Source organism: Oncorhynchus gorbuscha, linkage group LG16, assembly GCF_021184085.1.
Source record: "Oncorhynchus gorbuscha isolate QuinsamMale2020 ecotype Even-year linkage group LG16, OgorEven_v1.0, whole genome shotgun sequence".
Lineage (NCBI taxonomy): Eukaryota > Metazoa > Chordata > Actinopteri > Salmoniformes > Salmonidae > Oncorhynchus > Oncorhynchus gorbuscha.
The window spans coordinates 95,888,853-95,912,838 of NC_060188.1; the positions used below are offsets into that span (position 1 = coordinate 95,888,853).

A 23,986-nucleotide genomic window follows, 5' to 3' on the forward strand; every position below is an offset into this window, starting at 1 on the left:
CAATCACAGATTCATTTGGCACATAATTGCGCATGTTGTTACACATCATGAAATGCATGTTTAACTCCGTTGACTGAACATGACATTAACGTCAATATGATTTAAATATGTCGGCCTACTGCCATTCGTTCTTATCCTTCCCTTACTTGTTCAAAGACAACTTTTTTTTTTGTGAACTTCATTTCACAAGTTATCTGAGGTCAGAGGTCATAGACAGACAAGATCAACATCTTGATTATATGTTTAGCAGAGATCTTCTGCGTAAAAAGTGATGCGGAAGGGCAACAAAAACAACATCTAACGATGCTCTTAGCTGTTTTTACAAGTGGTCTGAGGCAGTGGGAAATAACTTGAAATCCAGTTCTATTATTATGTAGAGGATTGATTATTACTAACTATGTTTTTTTTGTGGGGGGGGGGATTTAATGATGTTTCTATGAAGGTTCTAATGATGAACTTTCAGCTTTTGGGGCCAAGATCTGAAACGGAACAGAAGTGGCTCTACCTTTTGTGGAAATACTGTGAAATTCAAGCTCTTCTCACAGTAGGGTATGTGTTTGTTTTGTTCGCGTGTACTTTTACCTCATTGAAAAAGAGTTGGCTCAAGTTCAGGAGTTACACAACCGTTAATTATCATAATACCCTCTGACCAATAGGCTTTGAAACTGCACTGAATACTCCCTATTTTACAGTGCTGTGACGTATTAGAGTCATAAACCTGCTGGGTTTTTTTTTAAGGCTTTTTCGATTATTCCTCTCTTGGTTGTGTGTGGTCGCCTTGAACTCATCAACCTCCGGTCTCTATCTACTTAGTCTGGAGAGACATCCTTCCAAACCTCATCTCATTGACTCGGAAGTCTGGGTGTCAGAGGCTACTGTCTAATCTACTCCCCAGGATGGTTTCTGTGAGGATGCTGCTGCTCTCTGTGGCCCTCCTGCTCTGCGGGTGTCTGGGCACACAGGGTGGCAACGTGCTGGTCTTTCCCGGAGAGTACAGTCACTGGCTCAACATGCGAGTGATCCTGGAGGAGCTAGTGGATAGGAACCATAGTGTTACCGTGCTGGTGTCAACCGCCTCTCCGTCCGTCGACTTCTCCAGGCCAGAGAAGTTCGGCTTCAAGGTTTACGATGTACCCCATGAAAAACAAGACTGGCAGGCTCTCAATGATGACTTCATAAAGTGGTGGATGAACGAGTCTCACAACACGTCCATGCTGCAGCTGGGACAGTGGATCCGAGACTTCATGCAGAAAATGAATGTTCTGACGGTCAACATGTGTAAGTCTATGTTCGATAACAAAGAGCTTCTGGAGTCACTGAAACAGTCCAAGTTTGACGCGCTCCTTTCTGATCCGATGTTCCCGTGCAGTGACTTAATCGCGGATGCTCTTGACTTGCCTCTGATTTTCTCCTTGAGGTTCTCATTTGGCATGGTGTTAGAGAGGCAATGTGCACAGATGCCAGCACCCTCCTCTTACGTCCCTTCCCCGGAATTGCCGTACACGGACAAAATGAGTTTCTTTGAGCGGGTCCACAATTTTATTACGTATACTTTTTTTGATATCTTTATGAATGTACACTTACTAACGACCATGGACACTTTGTACAGTGAGATAAAGGGTAAGTTGATCAGAATTCTGTCTACGTCCCAAATGGTACCCTATTCCCATATAGTGCACTACTTTAGACCAGACCGTGCACTATGTAGGGAATTTTATTTTATTTTATTTTACCTACTTAATAATACTTATTTTCCACCATAATTTGCAAATAGATTAATTTAAAAATCCTACAATGTGATTTTCTGGATTTTTTTCTTCTCATTTTGTCTGTTATAGTTGAAGTGTACCTATGATGAAAATTACAGGCCTCTCTCATCTTTTTAAGTGGGAGAACTTGCACAATTGGTGGCTGACTAAATACTTTTTTGCCCCACTGTATAGTCTCCTTGGTGAATGAAGGTTCTGATTCTATTCTCTACACGCATCAGGAAGTCCGACTAGGTTCTGTGAGATGATGGGGAAGGCTGACATCTGGTTGATACGAACATACTGGGACATTGAGTATCCTCGACCTTTCCTGCCAAACTTCAAATTTGTGGGAGGACTTCACTGCAAACCTGCAAAGCCACTTTCAGAGGTCAGGCTTTTGCTTTTAAACGCTATTTTGCTGATTGCCGATGTCCGAAACGTCACCTAAAGTCTAGTACACTAAAAGGTACCATTACAGACATAGACCATCCGTCAAGTGTCAATAAGATAACTGTAACAGTCAGGCATGAAGGCTGATTATCATTGAATCCCAATAAAGTATCATATTTGGTACCATTGAGACACTAGGACTGTGTCATTGTTGGTTATCAGGCCATGGAGGAGTTTGTGCAGAGTTCAGGAGATGACGGCATCGTAGTGTTTTCACTGGGCTCCATGGTCAAGAACCTGACTACAGAGAGAGGAAACACCGTAGCCACTGCATTGGGACAGATACCACAGAAGGTGAGTCTGGTTCTGTTGGTTTCAGGCTTCGTTCCAAAATGGCCCTATTTATGTACACTATGCCCTATTTAGAGCACTACTTAGGGCTCTGGCCTACTGTTTTTGTCTTCTTCGTTTTTTTTTTACACAGAATTCATTCAGAGGTGTTGATGAATTTGACCATCGGGGCCCCCTTCAGAAAACCATAGCTTCTGGTTATGAGTACCGTTTCGTTGCAGATTCTTATTCCTGTTTTCTCGCCAGGTGCTGTGGAGATACAGTGGGGAGAAACCAGAGACCCTGGCTCCCAACACAAGACTTTATGAGTGGATTCCACAGAATGACTTACTAGGTAAGTCTTGGCCTGCGAGTTAGTGCTGATCTAGGATCAGGTTGAAGATAACAAAGGTTAATAAGACTACCATTCTAATAGCCCGTAGCTATTTTCATACAACTGGGATGTGTTGTTGCCTCATTTAGCTATCGTAAGACGAATGCACTAATTGTAAATCGCGTCTGGATTGGAGCATCTGCCTTAAAACTTCTTATGGATGGGTGTTCCGGTGCAGGAACCAAATCAGCGGAAATTTTAGAGCGCCACCTATAGTTTTTTATAAAACTCAAACTTTCATTAAAACACACATGCAAGTTACTGAATTAAAGCTACACTCATTGTGAATCTAGCCACCAAGTCAGATTTGTAAAATGCTTTTCGGCGAAAGCATGAGAAGCTATTATCTGATAGCATGCACCCCCCAAAATACCAGAACGTCACCTAAACAACAGATTTTGCGGTAGCCGGCGCTACACAAAACGCAGAAATAAAATATAAAACATTCATTACCTTTGACAAGCTTCTTTGTTGGCACTCCTATATGTCCCATAAACATCACAATTGGGTCTTTTTCCCGATTAAATCCGTTATTGTATACCCAAAATGTCATTTTCTGAAGGCCGGTCTGATCCAGGAAAATTCCCCTTTACAAGACGCAGCGTCACTTTTTAAAATTACAAAAGTTGCCTATAAACTTTTACAAATCACTTCAAACTACTTTTCTAAACCAACTTTAGGTATTAATAAACGTTAATAATCTATACAATTGATCACGGGGCGATCTCTATTCGATAGCAGCAAGTCTTGAAATCATCGTCCATGTTTTCACTTTCATAACATCCTGTGGTGCGCCCCAAGACAGGAAGTGCCTATACATCATCTAACCAAAATATAAATAAATATATGCCATTTAGCAGACGCTTTTATCCAAAGCGACTTACAGTCATGTGTGCATACATTCTATGTATGGTTGGTCCCGGGGATCGAACCCACTACCCTGGCGTTACAAGCGCCATGCTCTACCAACTGAGCTACAGAAGGACCACAAGGATAAAGCAGCCATGAAATGGAAGTACTGGCGACATCGTGTGGAAGCTGTAGGCGTTGACAGGGGAACCTATATTTTCTGTCGACTTAGACAATACATTGACTGGTGGATGAATATTTTTTTTGTGTTTTTGGTGAACAGTTTTCCCAGGGATTTTTACTCCTAAACACGTTCTGTTATAGCCACAGACACAATTTAACCAGTTTTATAGACTTCAGAGTGTTTTCTATACACACATACTTATCATATGCATATACTATATTCCTGGCATGAGTAGCAGGACTTTGAAATGTTGCGCGATTTTTAACGAAAAGCTGTGAAAATTCGCATCATCCCTAACAGGTTTTCATGACTGAAATGTAAAAATCTATAACTGATGAAAAATTCTAAACAACTGGACCAGAAATGATCTAACAGCAGCACTGGTCCCGAGACTTGTCCTAACCTGCGTATCTTCAACCTAGGGGATTGGTCCCTAGACTTGTCCTAACCAGGGTATCTTCAACCTAGGGATTGGTCCCGAGACTTGTCCTAACCTGCGTATCTTCAACCTAGGGATTGGTCCCGAGACTTGTCCTAACCTGGGTATGTTCAACCTAGGGCTTGGTCCCGAGACTTGTCCTAACCTGGGTATCTTCAACCTAGGGCTTGGTCCCGAGACTTGTCCTAACCTGGGTATCTTCAACCTAGGGCTTGGTCCCGAGACTTGTCCTAACCTGGGTATCTTCAACCTAGGAATCAATGGGATCCTACAACCCTGTTCTCTCTCTGTCTGTTACGTTCGTCGTAATGATGAGACCAAGGCGCAGCGTGAATAGGGTTCCACATATTTTTAATAAAAAGAAACTCACCAAAACAAAACAATGAAGAACAAACTAAATGTGAAGCTACTGGTGTGCACTCAGGCAACTCAATGTAGACAAGATCCCACAAACAACAATGGGGAAATGGCTACCTAAATATGATCCCCAATCAGAGACAACGATAAGCAGCTGCCTCTGATTGGGAACCATATCAGGCCACCATAGACATACAAACACCTAGATGACCCACACCTAGTCACACCCCGACCCAACCAACATAGAGAATAAACAGCTCTCTATGGTCAGGGCGTGACATTGTCGTTGTGTTGTATATCCCAAAAGGGCATCCGAAGACCAAAGCCTTCATCACTCACGGTGGAACCAACGGACTCTATGAAGCCATCTACCATGGAGTTCCTATGGTGGGTATCCCTCTGTTCGCTGACCAGTCAGTCAACGTCATGCACATGAAGAACAAAGGAGCGGCTGTCGTCATGGACTTCAACAAGATGACATCCAAAGATCTGACAGAAGGACTCAACTCTGTGATCAATGATCCATCGTAAGTCCTTTTGCAGATGTTACCAAACTAAACAACAACAAAAAAAATATTTGCTTACGATTGGTTTCCTCACTTGCTGATTGGCTTATTTTAAAGCCAACAACCTGTGTCAGGTATTTTTTGACATTACTGTATTAAAAAGGTCCGGGAGGAAAGGATCACGTTTGAGTTGTTCTGTAATGCCTCACTTCTCCTATAAAACAAAGCAACAGTGAACATGTCGTCCCCCACGGATGATGCAGCCCCCTCCCCCCTTTGGGACATTGCAGTTGATTTCTATTTGTATTTATTATGGATACCCTACTCTGCCTGAGGTCCAGCAAAACGAAGGAAGTTTATACAATTTTAAAAAAACATTAGAATACATTCACAACACACTGTGTGCCCTCAGGCCCCTACTCCACCACATATATACAACACACTGTGTGCCCTCAGGCCCCTACTCCACCACATATATACAACACACTGTGTGCCCTCAGGCCCCTACTCCACCACTACCACATACCTACAACACACTGTGTGCCCTCAGGCCCCTACTCCACCACTACCACATACCTACAACACACTGTGTGCCCTCAGGCCCCTACTCCACCACATATCTACAACACACTGTGTTCCCTCAGGCCCCTCCCCCACCACATACCTACAAACACTGTGTGCCCTCAGGACCCTCCCCCAGAACAGTCACCTTACAACATCAAATCTGTAAAGGGGGGCCCTCAGGCCCCTACTCCACCACTACCACATTCTGTACCTACAATACAAATTCCATTTGTATGTGTGTGTTTAGTGCATATGTTATCGTGTGTGTGTGTGTGTGTGTGTGTGTGTGTGTGTGTGTGTGTGTGTGTGTAAATAAACATTCCTTTTGTGTGTGTTTCAATGTAATCTGTGTGTGACTTCACAGTGTGTGTTGTGTGTTTGTGTGTTGTTCAATGTTACACAATTCACATCCCCACTATTCCATGAGGTCTATTTTTATCACATTTTTAATCTCATTTTACTGTTTGCATCAGTTACCTGATGTGGAATAGAGTTCCGTGTAGTCATGGCTCTATGTAGTACTGTGGAATAGAGTTCCATGTAGTCATGGCTCTATGTAGTACTGTGGAATAGAGTTCCATGTAGTCATGGCTCTATGTAGTACTGTGGAATAGAGTTCCATGTAGTCATGGCTCTATGTAGTACTGTGGAATAGAGTTTCATGTAGTCATGTCTCTATGTAGTACTGTGGAATAGAGTTCCATGTAGTAATGGCTCTATGTAGTGCTGTGGAATAGAGTTCCATGTAGTCATGGCTCTATGTAGTACTGTGGAATAGAGTTCCATGTAGTCATGGCTCTATGTAGTACTGTGGAATAGAGTTCCATGTAGTCATGGCTTTATGTAGTACTGTGGAATAGAGTTCCATGTAGTCATGGCTCTATGTAGTACTATGGAATAGAGTTCCATGTAGTCATGACTCTATGTAGTACTGTGGAATAGAGTTCCATGTAGTCATGACTCTATGTAGTACTGTGGAATAGAGTTCCATGTAGTCATGGCTCTATGTAGTACTGTGGAATAGAGTTCCATGTAGTCATGGCTCTATGTAGTACTGTGGAATAGACTGTTCCATGTAGTCATGACTCTATGTAGTACTGTGGAATAGAAATTCCATGTAGTCATGGCTCTATGTAGTACTGTGGAATATAGTTCCATGTAGTCATGGCTCTATGTAGTACTATGGAATAGAGTTCCATGTAGTCATGGCTCTATGTAGTAGTGTGTGCCTCCCATAGTCTGTTCTGGATTGTGAAGAGACGTCTTGTTGATGTGGGGTATGCATGGGTGTCCGAGCTGTGTGCCAGTAGTTTAAACAGACAGCTTGATGCATTCAACATGTCAATACCTCTCATAAATACAAGTTGTGATGAAGTCAAACTCTGCTCCACTTTGAGCCAGGAGAGATTGACATGGATATGATTAATGTTAACTCTCTGTGTCCATCCAAGGGCCAGCCGCGCTGTCCTGTTCTGAGACAATTGCAATTTTCCTAAGTCCTTTTTTGTGGAACCTGACCACACGACTGAACAGTAGTCCAGGTGTGACAAAACTAAGGCCTGTTGAAAGTATGGCAAATATGAGTGTCAAAATATCGCCCGCTATTATCCTCAGTAAATTTCCATCCAGGTTGTCGGACCCCGGTGGCTTGTCATTGTTGATAGACGACCATATTTTTTAAAACCTTTTCCACACTGACTTTACGGAATTCAAAAGAACAAATCTTGTCTTTTATCATTTGGTCAGATATGTCTTGGATGTGTTGTGTCATCATTTGCTGCTGGCATGTCATGTCTTAAGGTTTCTAATCTTGCCAATGAAAAAGTAGTTATCAATGTCATTGTGATGAATGAACCATCTGATTCAATGGATGATGCAGATGTGATTGAAGGTGCGCCAAAGCTTTTTGACTGTCATTCTTTATGTCATTTATCTTCGTTTCATAGTGTCGTTTCTTCTTCTTTTTATTCAGTTTAGTCACATGATTTCTCAATTTGCGGAATTTGTTGGCCAATCGGTTGTGCTGCCAGACTTATTTGCTATTCTTTTTGCCTCGTCCCTCTCAACCATACCATTTTTCAATTCCTCATTAATCCACAGTGATGGAACCGTTTTTAAAAGTTATTTTCTTAATGGGTTCGTGCTTATTAGTAACTGGAATAAGTAATTTCATAAATGTGTCAAGTGCAGCGTCTGGTTTCTCCTCATTACCCACCACAGACCAGCAGCGTCTGGTTGCTCCTCATTACCCACCACAGACCAGCAGTGTCTGTTTGCTCCTCATTACACACCACAGACCAGCAGTGTCTGTTTGCTCCTCATTACACACCACAGACCAGCAGTTCTGTAGTTGGCTCCTCATTACACAACAGACCAGCAGCGTCTGGTTGCCCCATGGCTCATTACACAATAGACCAGTAGTCTGGTTGCTCTATGTAGTACAACAGACCAGCAGCATGGCTCTAGTTGCTCCTCATTACACAGCACAGACCAGCAGCGTCTGGTTGCTCCTCATTACACACCACGGACCAGCAGTGTCTGGTTGCTCCTCATTTACAACAGACCAGCAGCGTCTGGTTGCTCCTCATTACACACCACAGACCAGCAGCGTCTGGTTGCTCCTCACCTCTGACACACTACAGACCAGCAGCCTCTGATACCTCATTATACACCACAGACCAACAGCGTCTGGTTGCTCCTCATTATACACCACAGACCAGCAGCGTCTGGTTGCTCCTCATTACACACCACAGACCAGCAGCGTCTGTTTGCTCCTCATTACACACCACAGACCAGCAGCGTCTGGTTGCTCCTCATTACACACAGTGGAACAGCAGCGTCTGTGCATCTAAATCTTAAACACCACAGACCAGCAGCGTCTGTTTGCTCCTCATTACACACCACAGACCAGCAGCGTCTGGTGTCTCCTCATTACACACTCACAGACCAGCAGTGTCTGGAGTTGTTCCACACACCACAGACCAACAGCGTCTGGTTGCTTCTCATTACACACCACAGACCAACAAATATTATTTACATCAACAACATAGGAATCACTACAAAACGGATTGTAATGACCTCTGATACACTATATTAGGCCCCATGACCTCTGATACACTATATTAGGCCCCATGACCTCTGATACACTATATTAGGCCCCGTGACCTCTGATACACTATATTAGGCCCCATGACCTCTAATACACTATGTTAGGCCCCATGACCTCTGATACACTATATTAGGCCCCATGACCTCTGATACACTATGTTAGGCCCCATGACCTCTGATACACTATATTAGGCCCCATGACCTCTGATACACTATATTAGGCCCTATGACCTCTGATACACTATGTTAGGCCCCATGACCTCTGATACACTATATTAGGCCCTATGACCTCTGATACACTATATTAGGCCCCATGACCTCTGATACACTATATTAGGCCCCATGACCTCTGATACACTATATTGGCCCCATGACCTCTGATACACTATATTAGGCCCTATGACCTCTGATACACTATATTAGGCCCCATGACCTCTGATACACTATATTAGGCCCTATGACCTCTGATACACTATGTTAGGCCCCATGACCTCTGATACACTATATTAGGCCCCATGACCTCTGATACACTATATTAGGCCCCATGACCTCTGATACACTATATTAGGCCCCATGACCTCTGATACACTATATTAGGCCCCATGACCTCTGATACACTATATTAGGCCCTATGACCTCTGATACACTATATTAGGCCCCATGACCTCTGATACACTATATTAGGCCCCATGACCTCTGATACACTATATTAGGCCCCATGACCTCTGATACACTATATTAGGCCCCATGACCTCTGATACACTATATTAGGCCCCATGACCTCTGATACACTATATTAGGCCCCATGACCTCTGATACACTATATTGGCCCCATGACCTCTGATACACTATATTAGGCCCCATGACCTCTGATACACTATATTAGGCCCCATGACCTCTGATACACTATATTAGGCCCCATGACCTCTGATACACTATATTAGGCCCCATGACCTCTGATACACTATATTAGGCCCCATGACCTCTGCAACGTTTCATAGACAAGCCTACTATGTTGTGTTCACTGCCTCCTATGGATCTGGATGTGATGCTTTTCAAGCTAATTTCTGCAGCATTAATAAAAGATGTGATCAATACATGTTGATGATGTCATTCCTGTTCTGTTTGTAACGACCCTGGTAGGTTGACTGATAACCTGAACCAGGTTGCAGGCACTGGTTACAGTTTGAAGCTTTATCTTGAGTGGGCAGCTTGATGAAAGCCAATCAATATTTAAATCACCCCAGAAAATATACCTCTCTGTTGATATCACATACACTATCAAGCATACTGATTGTTAGCAATTGGTGGTCTATAGCAGCTTCCCACCAGAATGGGCTTTAGGTGAAGCAGATGAACCTGTAGTCATATTACTACAACAGTATTTAATATTATCCAGATACTGACTGTTAGCACTTGGTGGTCTATAGCAGCTTGCCACCAGAATGGGCTTTAGGTGAGGCAGATGAACCTGTAGCCACATTACTTCAACAGTATTTAACATGAGATCCTCTCTAATCTTTACAGGAATGTTGTTCTGAATATAAACAGCACCTCCACCTTTGGCATTTCTGTCTCTTCTGTAGATGTTATAACCTTTTATTACTACCACTTATATCATCAAAGGGTATTATCTAAGTGAGTTTCAGGGATGTATCTGTTAATAGCAAATGATTGATTTGATGAACCTTGTTTCTTATGTTGACATGGGCTGTTTTGAGCACTTTTCTTCTTCTGGGTTGCTTACTTGTTTTCATTGCTTTACTGGGAAGCTTATCAGAAGTAGATATGCTCATGTTATTTATGTTAGTGCAGGGTGAGCTGCACACAGTGGACTTCCTCCTAGGGCACACCGCCTCAGTGATAACAGTATAAATCTGGTTCATAGGCATATGATTACTGCATACAATAGCTGTAGGATCAGCAGAGATATTACTATAGCGCCCCCCTGAGGCCTATCAGGGTAATTTTGTAAATGCCGGATCTCTATGTCAAGACACATCATTCACCCAAATTTCTGTCTGATGTACGTACGTTACGAACAGACGGAGACAGATTCAAAGTCCACTCCCCGATTTCAACAATGATTACCGTAATGTATTGAGTGCTTTAGACACTAAACCTGATCCCAGATCGAGTTTAATATGACAATGAGTGACAAAGAGTTTGGTGTGATGGCATAAACAGACGGGATACTATAAGACGAAAATAACTACTATCCCTTTCTCTTTCACCAGGTACAAAGAAAACGTGATGAGGCTTTCCAGTCTCCACCACGACCAGCCAATGAAGCCATTGGATACAGCAGTGTTCTGGATTGAGTTTGTGATGCGCAACAAGGGTGCCAAGCACCTGAGGGTGGAGTCCCATAACCTGAGCTGGTACCAGTACCACTGTCTGGACGTGATCGCTGCCCTGCTCTCCGTAACGGCACTCTTCATTATAGTCTCAGTTAAAACATGTACTTTCTGCTTCAGGAAAACTAAAGCAAGACCGAAGACAGAGTGACTACCTTGGTCTGGTAATAATGTCATGTAATGAAACAATCACGGTGAGACATTATCGTAGTGGGCGTTATCGCCATGGGTCGACATTATCGTATTGGGCATTATCGTTGTGGTTGACATTATCGTAGTGGGCGTTATCATCATGGCCGACGTTATCGTAGTGGGCATTATCGTTGTGGTTGACATTATCGCCGTGTGCTGCATTATCGTGGTGGTCATTATCACCGTGGCCGACATCATATTGGGCATTATTGTCGTGGGTGACATTATCGTAGTGTGCATTATCATCGTGGACGACATTATCGCAGTGAGCATTATCATCATGGACGACATTATCGTGGTTGGCATTATCGTCGTGTGTGACATTATCGTAGTGTGCATTATCGCCGTGGGCGACATTATCGTAGTGAGCATTATCGCCATGGGTGACATTATCATAGTGTGAAAGGGTCTTCATGAACTAGGGTACCCATGAAGATTTCCTACACTGGACAGCATGTTAAAGCTGCTGATAAGTCATGTATAATAATCAGCCATTTTGTTTTCATGTCATTACATTAAGATATAAGGGGGGGGGGTTTAACTGTAGTCAATAAAATGTACTTGGTGATTTAACACCTATGTTTAACCCTTTATAATGGTTGGTGTCTTGATTGATTTGTCCAAAATCATGTGCCATAAAGCATTACCTTTCTGTCCTTGCATTTATAGCAGTGTAAGTTGTCATTATAACATATAGAAACCATTACATTTCTGTCCTTGCCTTTATAGCAGTGTAAGTTGTCATTATAACATATAAAAAGCATTACATTTCTGTCCTTGCCTTTATAGCAGTGTAAGTTGTCATTATAACATATAGAAACCATTACCTTTCTGTCCTTGCCTTTATAGCAGTGTAAGTTGTCATTATAACATATAGAAACCATTACCTTTCTGTCCTTGCCTTTATAGCATTGTAAGTTGTCATTATAACATATAGAAACCATTACCTTTCTGTCCTTGCCTTTATAGCAGTGTAAGTTGTCATTATAACATATAGAAACCATTACCTTTCTGTCCTTGTCTTTATAGCAGTGTAAGTTGTCATTATAACACATAAAAAGCATTAATCAGTTAAATTAGACATTGAACTTTATCTAGTTGTGTAAGTTTTTTATATAGGGCATTAATCAGTTAAATTAGACATTGAACTTAATCATTTCGTATCAGTTTTTATGTCATGGGGATTTCAGAAATCAGTTTTTACATAACATTTCGTATCTCCTTATGTCATGGGGCGAAAACAGTTTTTATGGACGTCTCCTTATGTCATGGGGCGAAAACAGTTTTTATGGACGTCTCCTTATGTCATGGGGCGAAAACAGTTTTTATGGACGTCTCCTTATGTCATGGGGCGAAAATGGGGCGAAAACAGTTTTTATGGACGTCTCCTTATGTCATGGGGGACGAAAAAACAGTTTTTATGGACGTCTCCTTATGTTATGGGGCGAAAACAGTTTTTATGGACGTCTCCTTATGTCATGGGGCGAAAACAGTTTTTATGGACGTCTCCTTATGTCATGGGGCGAAAACAGTTTTTATGGACGTCTCCTTATGTCATGGGGTTTTTATGGACGAAAACAGTTTTTATGGACGTCTCCTTATGTCATGGGGCGAAAACAGTTTTTATGGACGTCTCCTTATGTCATGGGGCGAAAACAGTTTTTATGGACGTCTCCTTATGTCATGGGGCGAAAACAGTTTTTATGGACGTCTCCTTATGTCATGGGGCGAAAACAGTTTTTATGGACGTCTCCTTATGTCATGGGGCGAAAACAGTTTTTATGGACGTCTCCTTATGTCATGGGGCGAAAACAGTTTTTATGGACGTCTCCTTATGTTATGGGGCGAAAACAGTTTTTATGGTCATGTCAGGATTCACCTAGTGGTCATGATTTGGGGCTGTACAAATTTTTGATGTATTAGAATAATTGATTGTGCTTATGTTATATTAATAGGGTCCTAGACTACAGATTAACAATATATATATTCATTATAGAGGTTTAGAATGGTTCCACAGTTGTTTTCTCATTCACTCACTCAATGTGTGACAGAGACAGAACTCTGCAGGGGAGTGTGGGAGATAAGAGAGTACTCAGATATTCCACAATAAATCAACTTTGGGGAGGGGGACATTTATTGCCTAGCTTTTAGATAAACACTGAAACTCTATGTTTGTATCGCCATGGATGCAGGGTTTTGGTCTCCGGAGTAAAAAGGTAATGGCGTAGGCAGTGACATCACGAAGGCGGGACTTCGGTTTAATAAAACAACTTGTGACCTTTAGTATGAGGCAGAACTTACTCAGAAACATGCGTGCCATGTTCCCGTTTGTCAACTTCTGTCTGCAATTGCATTAATAAAGGTTTTTGAATGATTTAATTAAAGACGTCATAATGCTAATTTCACCAATGAACCAATGATTGACATGGACGTGAGGAACGAAACCTCAACAGACACACATTCTAAATGATATGTGGAATTGCAAAATCAAATGCTTCTGACCTAAAAAGTCACCTTACCTTGATACTTACAACCTAAATTGATAATGACATTAACTTGGTTCTTCAATAATTATGCACTTGTTGCATGTGCATTTGGTGTCCAGCTGATTAGTTACTCCGTGATATTTTCACACGTCATCATCTGATCCAAGGAAGGACTTTTCCGAATTACAGTCAAGTGGTGAATGGCTGTTGTGATAGGTAGACCAAGAGCTGGGACAAAAAGGTGTGTCCAGAATATGTTGGTGTCTCGTTCGTTACGCAAGTGAAGACAGTTGTGCCCGGACCCACATCCCTAGCGAATTTGATGTTCCATCATCTTTTGCAGTGGCGATTTTAGCATATAAATCTTGATGGGGCAAACTCACCCATTTTTAGACGCATGCCAGCAAAGCCAGTACAGAACACTAAACAATACATGAATTGCACTGTAACGGTGACAAACGGTGCCCACGAACTGTTAGGAACTACACAAAGCTGTCCCAACAGCGCAGTTTTCTTTTCAGCACCATGGAGTGAATCCTTACCACCGCTACACCTGGCTATCAGTGGACCCTCGTCTGGCAACGATACAATTCATTCAGCCTCCTTTACTGACTTTTTAAAACCATAGCTGATATGGCTGACTTGATTAAACAAATGTGGCTACTGACTCCTTGATTTGTGTAAACTCGATAAGAACAGCATTGTCCTTCAATAATAACGAACGCCGACATGAGTTTAGACTTTAGAACCATTACATTCATGTTCGGTAAATTCATCATTGTTTGTTCTTAGTATAAACAAGTTCAAGCAAACGAGCTGCGATGAGGAAGGCCTTCATTCAGCACTTTCAAAATGGACAGCGACAGAATTTCAGGTAGATGTTAGTTCAGATAAATTCAGCAAAATGTTGCCTTAACTTTACTCTTTAAGTTACCACATACAGAGAGAGAGAGAGCGAGAAAGAAGCGTTAAGCCTATCACGATGGTTGTACTGTGCTCAATTGAACAGAAAGGTTGCGTGGCAGGGTAGCCTAGTGGTTAGAGCGTTGGACTAGTAACCGGAAGGTTGCGAGTTCAAACCCCCGAGCTGACAAGGTACAAATCTGTCGTTCTGCCCCTGAACAAGGCAGTTAACCCACTGTTCCTAGACCAGTTAACCCACTGTTCCTAGACCAGTTAACCCACTGTTCCCAGGCCGTCATTGAAAATAAGAATGTATTCTTAACTGACTTGCCTGGTTAAATAAAGGTGAGATAAAACATCATGCTTTCAAGACCACTGGGAACTCAGAAAAAAACAAGGTCAAATCGTGGCGTAAATGATCATCAGGTCGGAAGAAAGAGCCCCGAGTTCACAGCTTGGAATTCCAAATCGGATGACCGTTCAAAACATATTTTCCCAGTCGGAGCTCCTTTTTTTTACCGAGTTCCCAGTTGTCTTGAACGCTGCAGAAGTCATGCTGGATTGACAGCATGGTCAATGCATTTAACCTTTTCTGGCCTATGGTTTTGCTAGTGAATGTTGATCCTTTTTAAGCTTGGAAAAGAGACTATTTAAGAGAGATGTTTTAAAGCTTTAAATCCAGATTTGGACCACAAACCCTCTCCACCGTATAGCAGGCAGAGGAAGCAAAATAGTGATTGCTTTGAAACGCTTGCAGTTAGCCACTGATTCGTTCCAAACCACTCATTGTACAATTTGCGATTTCCAACTTGTCCAATGTTTATGTCCAATGTCCGATGAGAACCGATACCTTGTATCTATAATTTATCTTCATAGGATTGAAAAGGATTTGCCAGTAGATTGTGGACGTGGTTCATGATGACGACTATTTGTCTAGCTTGCTAGCTAAGATTTTGAAAGTAGCATGATCAGTCCAAACAAAAGCTACGGTTGCTATAACGTGATTTGAGGTCATTTTATCTGTGGCCAATGACCTTGAACCTTCTTGGATGGGCACTTATAATGTAAATCTATGACAGCACCCAAGACGGCTTCAACTGTCTAGCTCTCCCTGTAGATTCTCCAGTGACGTAGTGTCTCCATGAGTGACAGAACACTGAGCCAATCACAGCGCAACGAGAGATGATTACCAACGGCAACGCTCTGTATAGTCCGCTGGCTGCCCCTCAACCACAGAAAGCACTGAGCAAGGCTGAAACACCTGCATTTTGGAGCTGCCTTACTCAAGAAGGAGACCATGTTTGTATGTGGCTTTATAAAAAATAAAAAATACAATTCCATTGTTTGCAAACTGATACAGTACCAGGCAAAAGTTTTGAATGAGTAGGTGTGTCCAAATTGATTGGTACTTTATTCAAAAAAAAAACGTTTTAGGTAAACAGGTGAGGCTCAAAACAGGCTTTTATATGGTTACAGAAGTCAACAAATGAGAGCACCTGGGGAATGGGAGTGGAGCTAGGCACTGCAAGGCCTGGATTGACCGCTACACCACCAGAGGAACAGAGGAGGAGTAGGATAAGGGTACGGCTAAAGGCTATAAGAACTGGTCGTCTAGTACGTTCGGAAACAGAGAGTAATAGGAGCAGGTTTCTGGGCCCGATAGAATAGATTCAAGGCATAATGTACAGACAAAGGTATGGTAGGATGTGAATACAGTGGAGGTAAACCTAGGCATAAAGTGACGATGAGAGAGATATTGTCTCTAGAAACATCATTGAAACCAGGTGATGTCAACGCATGTGTGGGAGGTGGAACTGAAGGGTTAGCTAAGGCATATTGAGCAGGGCTAGGGGCCCTACAGTGAAATAAAACAATAATCACTAACTAGAACAGCAATGGACAAGGCATATTGACATTAGGGAGAGGCATGCGTAGCCGAGTGATCATAGGGGTCCAGTGAGTAGTTAAGCTGGCTGGAGACACGGTGATTCAGACAGCTAGCGGGCCGGGGCTAGCAAGCTAGCTGAAGGGCCTTAGAGGGACGTCGTAACGGAAGAAGTCTGTTGTAGCCTCCTCGTGCGTACGTAACGTAACTTTAGACAGTCCCCTCGCCCATACCCGGGCACGAACCAGGGACCCTCTGCACACATCAACAACAGTCACCCCTCGAAGCATCGTTACCCATCGCTCCACAAAAGCCGAGCAAGCAGAGCAAGGGGAACCACTACTTCAAGGTCTCAGAGCAAGTGACGTCACCGATTGAGACACTATTTAGCGCGCACCACTAACTAAACTAGCCGTTTCACATCCGTTACACATAGCCTTCTCGTGCAGTTCCGTCGGCAGACCAGCCGTGATGGATTAGTAGGGCTCCGTGTAGTAAAGGTGCCCAGTCCAATTGGCAAAATAGGTATAGTGGCCCAAGAAATTGGCCGATGGACCTATTCAGCTAACAGTCTGATATGCTCTAGACCGCTAGCGGGCCGCGGATAGCAGGCTAGCAGATGGGCATTCAGGGGACGTCGCGACGGAGGGGCCTGTTGGAAAAAGAACCCTCGGGCAGATTACATCGGTAGTCCAGTCGTGATGGATTAGCAGGGCTCCGTGTAGTAAAAGGGGTCCAGGCCAATTGGCAAAATAGGTATTGAAGCCCAAGGAGTGGCTGATGGACCTCTTCAGCCAGCCGGGAGATGGGCCTAGCACGGGCTAGCTCCAGGCTAATTGGTGCTTGCTTCAGGACAGAGACGTTAGCCAGGAGTAGCCAGTCGGATAGCAGCTAGCTAGCTGCGATGATCCAGGTGAAGAGGTTCAGAGCTTGCGGGAGGAATCTGGGGATATGAAGAGCAAATAAGTCCGGTGTGTTCTGGTTTGAATGGCGTTATGCAAACTGGCAAGAGATTCTCTGAGCAAGTGGTTAGCTGATGACCGCTAGCAGTGGTTAGCTGACTACTAGCTAGTAGCTAGTAAGCTGGCTAGCTTCTGTTGGGGGATTCCGTAAAGAAAAATAATTTAGAAAATAGCAGATCCACACCACATTGGGTGAAGCTAGTTGCAGGGGAGTATATTGAAGTTGAGGTTTAGGAAAAATATTAAAAAGATATTCGAAGATAGAAGATATAAAAATATATATACACGGACACAACGAGGACAAAAAGACGTCTGACTGCTACGCCACATTGACTCAGTACTGGTACACCATGTGTTTATAGCCATGTTATTACCTGGTACCCCTGCACATTGACTCAGTACTGGTGCACCATGTGTTTATAGCCATGTTATTACCTGGTACTCCCTGTATATAGACTCAGTACTGGTACACTGTGTGTTTATAGCCATGTTATTATCTGGTACTCCCTGTATATAGACTCAGTACTGGTGCACCATGTGTTTATAGTCATGTCATTACCTGGTACTCCTTGTATATAGCCATGTTATTACCTGGTACTCCCTGTATATAGCCATGTTATTACCTGGTACTCCCTGTATATAGCCATGTTATTACCTGGTACTCCCTATATATAGCCATGTTATTACCTGGTACTCCCTATATATAGCCATGTTATTACCTGGTACTCCCTATATATAGCCATGTTATTACCTGGTACTTCCTGTATATAGCCATGTTATTACCTGGTACTCCCTGTATATAGCCATGTTATTACCTGGTACTCCCTGTATATAGCCATGTTATTACCTGGTACTTCCTGTATATAGCCATGTTATTACCTGGTACTCCCTGTATATAGCCATGTTATTACCTGGTACTCCCTGTATATAGCCATGTTATTACCTGGTACTCCTGTATATAGCCATGTTATTACCTGGTACTCCTGTATATAGCCATGTTATTACCTGGTACTCCCTGTATATAGCCATGTTATTACCTGGTACTTCCTGTATATAGCCATGTTATTACCTGGTACTCCTGTATATAGCCATGTTATTACCTGGTACTTCCTGTATATAGCCATGTTATTACCTGGTACTCCCTGTATATAGCCATGTTATTACCTGGTACTCCCTGTATATAGCCATGTTATTACCTGGTACTCCCTGTATATAGCCATGTTATTACCTGGTACTCCCTGTATATAGCCATGTTATTACCTGGTACTCCTGTATATAGCCATGTTATTACCTGGTACTCCTGTATATAGCCATGTTATTACCAGGTACTCCCTGTATATAGCCATGTTATTACCTGGTACTCCCTGTATATAGCCATGTTATTACCTGGTACTCCCTGTATATAGCCATGTTATTACCTGGTACTCCCTGTATATAGCCATGTTATTACCTGGTACCCCTGCACATAGACTCAGTACTTGTACACCGTGTGTTTATAGTTATTGTTACTTAGTGTATTTATTCCTCTTGTTATTATTTTTCTATTTTTCTCTCTGCGTTGTTGGGAAGGGCCTGTAAGTAAGTATGTCACTGTTAGTCTACACCTGTTAATGAAGCATTTGACAAATACAATTTGATTTGTGTTGAATGCTGTAGCGGTGCGTGAGTAAAATCAGTGGGGAAGCCAAGTATACTGTATTATTGACTGTATGTTTGTTTATTCCGTGTGTAACTCTGTTGTTGTTGTTTGTGTCGCACTGCTTTGCTTTATCTTGGCCAGGTGGCAGTTGTAAATGAGAACTTGTTCTCAACTAGCCTACCTGGTTAAATAAAGGTGAAATATATATATATATATATATTTTAAAGTCATATTACAACCGATGTGTTGTGATAATTGCGTTGTTTGTTCTATAACCTGTTAGTCCATATGCCACCGTGATATAAAGGCATGAAGGCTGAGACAAGAAGAAGACACAGTAGTAGAATAAATTCAACCACACCTTTGTTTCATTACAAAACCAGAGAACAACATCTGTCTGATGACGTCCACAAAGCAAATATTGCATGAAACAAACAGCTACATGACCTGCTGCAGGGGTCAAGAAATGTAATGTTTCTGACATTTTTCAGACTTCAAAACAACTTGATTTAGAACCACAGAGAATTTTACCGCAAGTCGCCAAAAACGTTTCCTCCCGTCCTCGGACACTGAAAGGTGTAGATTCACGCGCAGAGCGCCGCAGGTGTTTATTTCACCTTCACAGGGTGCGTGCAAGTTGAAAAAAGTCGCAGTTGCAAATGAAAACTTGTTCTCAACTAGCCTACCTGGTTAAATAAAGGTGGGATAAATTAGTTCAGGAGATCTACAGGGAGTTTTGAGAGAAGGGGGTCCACCTTTCCAATCCAACGGCCTGGTGTAGTATCATCTAGAGGGCCAAAGTAGTGGGATGGGTGTAAGGTTAGATCGTGGTGCAATTTAAATGCCTCCCCCTTTTTTTTGTTAGAAAAGTGCAATCTGCACTCCGACCTGCGAAAGGCAGCAATACGCAACACGGGGTCGAGTCAGCAGGAAATGAACACGAAGATAAAGGAGGGATCCGCCATTTCAGTAGCTACGATGAAACCCACTTCTAGTAAACATTGAAGAGGAGGGGGGGGGGCATCATTTTAACACATTTTTTTTGCTAAATAAGTATTTATTGAGCTATCGGGTCACCCGTCAGCGAAGGTAAAAACGAGTCCTCTAAAGGTTTGCGGAAAGCAGGGAAAAGGGGGCGGAAGATGGCGGTCGACAAACGAGATGAGAAAGGTACGTAAACGTTAATCGCAGTAGTTTATGGGTTTATTATTTTCTATGGGCTTATTGTTTTGGACCTACACTTGTCCCCAAGCCTTCCCGACTCTAGGATGACTCCCATTGTTAGGGCGGAGACCCGAGCCTCTTCATATCCATCTCTCTGGCTGTGTTTCTAACCATCCTTTGTGCCAGGTGTGATATCCCTCCTAAATAGCTCGGGATAATCTTCCTATAAACTCAGTAAGGCCAGCAGGCTCGTCTTTAAAACAATATATATATACATGTGTGTGTTTAACTGTTATAGAAGTTTTATTGTCCATTTTTGTTTTGTTATTTAAACGCCACTTTAAATGTGTACATGATACTGCAACAACATTCCCCCATTGGGGACAATGAAGTCAGTAATGAATGAAGTTTTTGCGAGTTTCTCCCAACTGGCTTTTTGGAATGGCCAGTCAGTGAGTTCATTTAAATATGCTAATATTAATTTACACAAAGCCAGGTTCACGTTACCACGTTTCGATAGCAAGTTAACGAGTTATAATACTCATTTGGTTACCCGATACTAGTCTTACTGTTATAGCTAATTAGCAAAGAAAACAGCACCACAGTTTCTAAAAACCAGATGTGCGAGACTACCGGGAACGCTGGCCAAAACAGACCTTGGCAGGCAATGTGCAATTCTGGGACCCTTCGACTATCCCATTGGTTCCTTCATTAACACCCCCCTCTCCTATCCCATTGGTTCCTTCATTAACACCCCCCTCGCCTATCCCATTGGTTCCTTCATTAACACCCCCCTCTCCTATCCCATTGGTTCCTTCAGTAACACCCCCCTCTCCTATCCCATTGGTTCCTTCATTAACACCCCCTCTCCTATCCCATTTGTTTCCTTCAGTAACACCCCCTCACCTATCCCATTGGTTCCTTAAGTAACACCCCCTCGCCTATCCCATTAGTTCCTTCATTAACACCCCCTCGCCTATCCCATTGGTTCCTTCATTAACACCCACCTCGCCTATCCCATTGGTTCCTTAAGTAACACCCCCTCGCCTATCCCATTGGTTCCTTCATTAACACCCCCTCGCCTATCCCATTAGTTCCTTCATTAACACCCCCTCGCCTATCCCATTGGTTCCTTCATTAACACCCACCTCGCCTATCCCATTGGTTCCTTAAGTAACACCCCCTCGCCTATCCCATTGGTTCCTTCATTAACACCCCCTCGCCTATCCCATTGGTTCCTTCATTAACACCCCCTCGCCTTTCCCATTGGTTCCTTCATTAACACCCCCTCGCCTATCCCATTGGTTCCTTCATTAACACCCCCTCTCCTATCCCATTGGTTCCTTCAGTAACACCCCCTCTCCTATCCCATTGGTTCCTTCAGTAACACCCCCTCTCCTATCCCATTGGTTCCTTCATTAACACCCCCTCGCCTATCCCATTAGTTCCTTCAGTAACACCCCCTCCTATCCCATTAGTTCCTTCAGTAACACCCCCTTCGCCTATCCCATTGGTTCCTTCATTAACACCCCCTTGCCTATCCCATTGGTTCCTTCATTAACACCCCCTCGCCTATCCCATTGGTTCCTTCATTAACACCCCCTCGCCTGTCCCATTGGTTCCTTCATTAACACCCCCTCGCCTGTCCCATTGGTTCCTTCATTAACACCCCCTCGACTGTCCCATTGGTTCCTTCATTAACACCCCCTCGACTGTCCCATTGGTTCCTTCATTAACACCCCCTCGACTGTCCCATTGGTTCCTTCATTAACACCCCCTCGACTGTCCCATTGGTTCCTTCATTAACACCCCCTCGACTGTCCCATTGGTTCCTTCATTAACACCCCCTCGACTGTCCCATTAGTTCCTTCATTAACACCCCCTCGACTGTCCCATTGGTTCCTTCATTAACACCCCCTCGACTGTCCCATTGGTTCCTTCATTAACACCCCCTCGACTGTCCCATTAGTTCCTTCATTAACACCCCCTCGACTATCCCATTGGTTCCTTCATTAACACCCCCTATCCCACTGTCCCATTGGTTCCTTCATTAACACCCCCTCGACTATCCCATTGGTTCCTTCATTAACACCCCCTCGCCTATCCCATTGGTTCCTTCATTAACACCCCCTCGCCTATCCCATTAGTTCCTTCATTAACACCCACCTCGCCTATCCCATTGGTTCCTTCATTAACACCCACCTCGCCTATCCCATTGGTTCCTTCATTAACACCCCCTCGCCTATCCCATTGGTTCCTTCATTAACACCCCCTCGCCTATCCCATTGGTTCCTTCAGTAACACCCCCTCGCCTATCCCATTGGTTCGAATGCGAAAATGTATGCACTCACTACTGTAAGTTGCTCTTGATGAGAGCGTTCGCTAAATTACTAAAATGTGTGAACTTCCTCCCCTCAAGCACCCCATTGGTTCCTGCATGAACAAACCCCCCCCCCCATCACCCCTGTCAACAGAGCTATGGGAAAACGTTGCCTGACGGGCGGGGGCGAAGGACACTGTCTGCCGGTCACCCCCGCCTCCCACTAGCACAACACTGTGTGTTAGCTGCTAGCTTGCTAGTTAAGGACACCCTATGTTAGCTAACATGCTTGTTAGCTAACAGTGTCGACACAGATTTGGTCTTGCCTGCTCTGTGGACCGGACTAGCTGGCTAAGCTAGCACACAGTGTCCTAAGCTCCCACCTGCCCTTGCTGTCATTAACATAACTGTGGGAAAGCAAGTACCAGACAGGTGGGGATGAAGGACACTGTCTACCGGTGCACAGCCAGCTAGCTACTGTTGTCGCCCCAGCTCCTACTGTTGCCCACATGCAGGAACGCCCTAGAAATGCAGGCCGCAATTTCACCCTTCTAGACCAGGTCGGGGTTTAAGGTTTAGAAATTACAGCATGAGGCTGCATTTATTGTAGCTGGAGGTTTTAACAAAGCAAATTTGAGGAAAACGTTACCAATTGGCCTGGGGTCGTCCGGGTTTGGCCGGTGTAGGCCTTCATTGTAAATAAGAACAACTTCTTCCCTGACACGTCTAGGTAAATAAAGGTTACATTTTAAATGGAAAAATTCATACAAATCATTTGAAACCGTGGATAGATGGCAGCTGTCGCGCAAAACTGAAAGCGTAAACCACTGCATTTAACCAAGGTGACTGGGGATATGATCGAATACACAGGAAATAACTAACATTTTTGTAAAGCAATCAAACAGCCAAAATGTCAGTACAAAGACAGTGGAGTCGCAATTCAACGGCAGGTAGCCTAGTGGTTAGAGCGTTGGACTAGTAACCGGAAGGTTGCAAGGTCAAATCCCCGAGCCGACAAGGTACAAATCTGTCGTTCTGCCCCTGAACAAGGCAGTTAACCCGCTGTTTTGTGAACGTGACCCTTAGCTAAAGTTTAAAAGCTAAAGTGTTTTTATAAAGAGTGCAGGGGCTATTTGAGTTAATGTGCACAGAGAAGACATTGAAAACAATGTCAATGAACTGTCTGGGTTAGTTATTAGTGATGCA

General features: G+C 43.3%; 2 protein-coding genes across 6 annotated transcripts in view; both read left to right on the forward strand.

The window, feature by feature from the left end:
* The first annotated feature begins 731 nt into the window (after positions 1-731).
* LOC123999467 (UDP-glucuronosyltransferase 2A1-like) lies at positions 732-11,390 on the forward strand. Its single transcript, XM_046305301.1, has 6 exons — positions 732-1,620; positions 1,991-2,139; positions 2,364-2,495; positions 2,739-2,826; positions 5,002-5,221; positions 11,110-11,390. The coding sequence occupies exons 1-6, from the start codon at positions 897-899 to the stop codon at positions 11,378-11,380; spliced, it is 1,584 nt and encodes a 527-aa protein (XP_046161257.1). The 5' UTR covers positions 732-896; the 3' UTR covers positions 11,381-11,390.
* An 8,708-nt stretch (positions 11,391-20,098) lies between these two features.
* The window catches only part of LOC123999716 (YTH domain-containing protein 1-like), a 39,655-nt gene continuing 35,767 nt past the window's right edge, over positions 20,099-23,986 (forward strand). Inside the window, exon 1 of one of the 5 annotated variants that reach the window (XM_046305730.1) lies at positions 20,099-20,466. In XM_046305730.1, the coding sequence (XP_046161686.1) occupies positions 20,439-20,466 (28 nt within the window). In that variant the 5' untranslated portion in view covers positions 20,099-20,438. The remainder of the gene's footprint in view (positions 20,467-23,986) is intronic. The other 4 variants (XM_046305729.1, XM_046305732.1, XM_046305728.1 and 1 more) reach the window with 4 other exon arrangements.

What these genes read in the sequence shown, in the direction of transcription:
- LOC123999467 (XM_046305301.1), top strand. Translation starts at nt 897, where the DNA reads ATGGTTTCTGTGAGGATGCTGCTGCTCTCTGTGGCCCTCCTGCTCTGC. An exon ending in TTTGTACAGTGAGATAAAGG is followed by an intron (nt 1,621 to 1,990) that starts GTAAGTTGATCA and finishes TACACGCATCAG; the next exon opens with GAAGTCCGACTAGGTTCTGT. An exon ending in TGGGACAGATACCACAGAAG is followed by an intron (nt 2,496 to 2,738) that starts GTGAGTCTGGTT and finishes TTTTCTCGCCAG; the next exon opens with GTGCTGTGGAGATACAGTGG.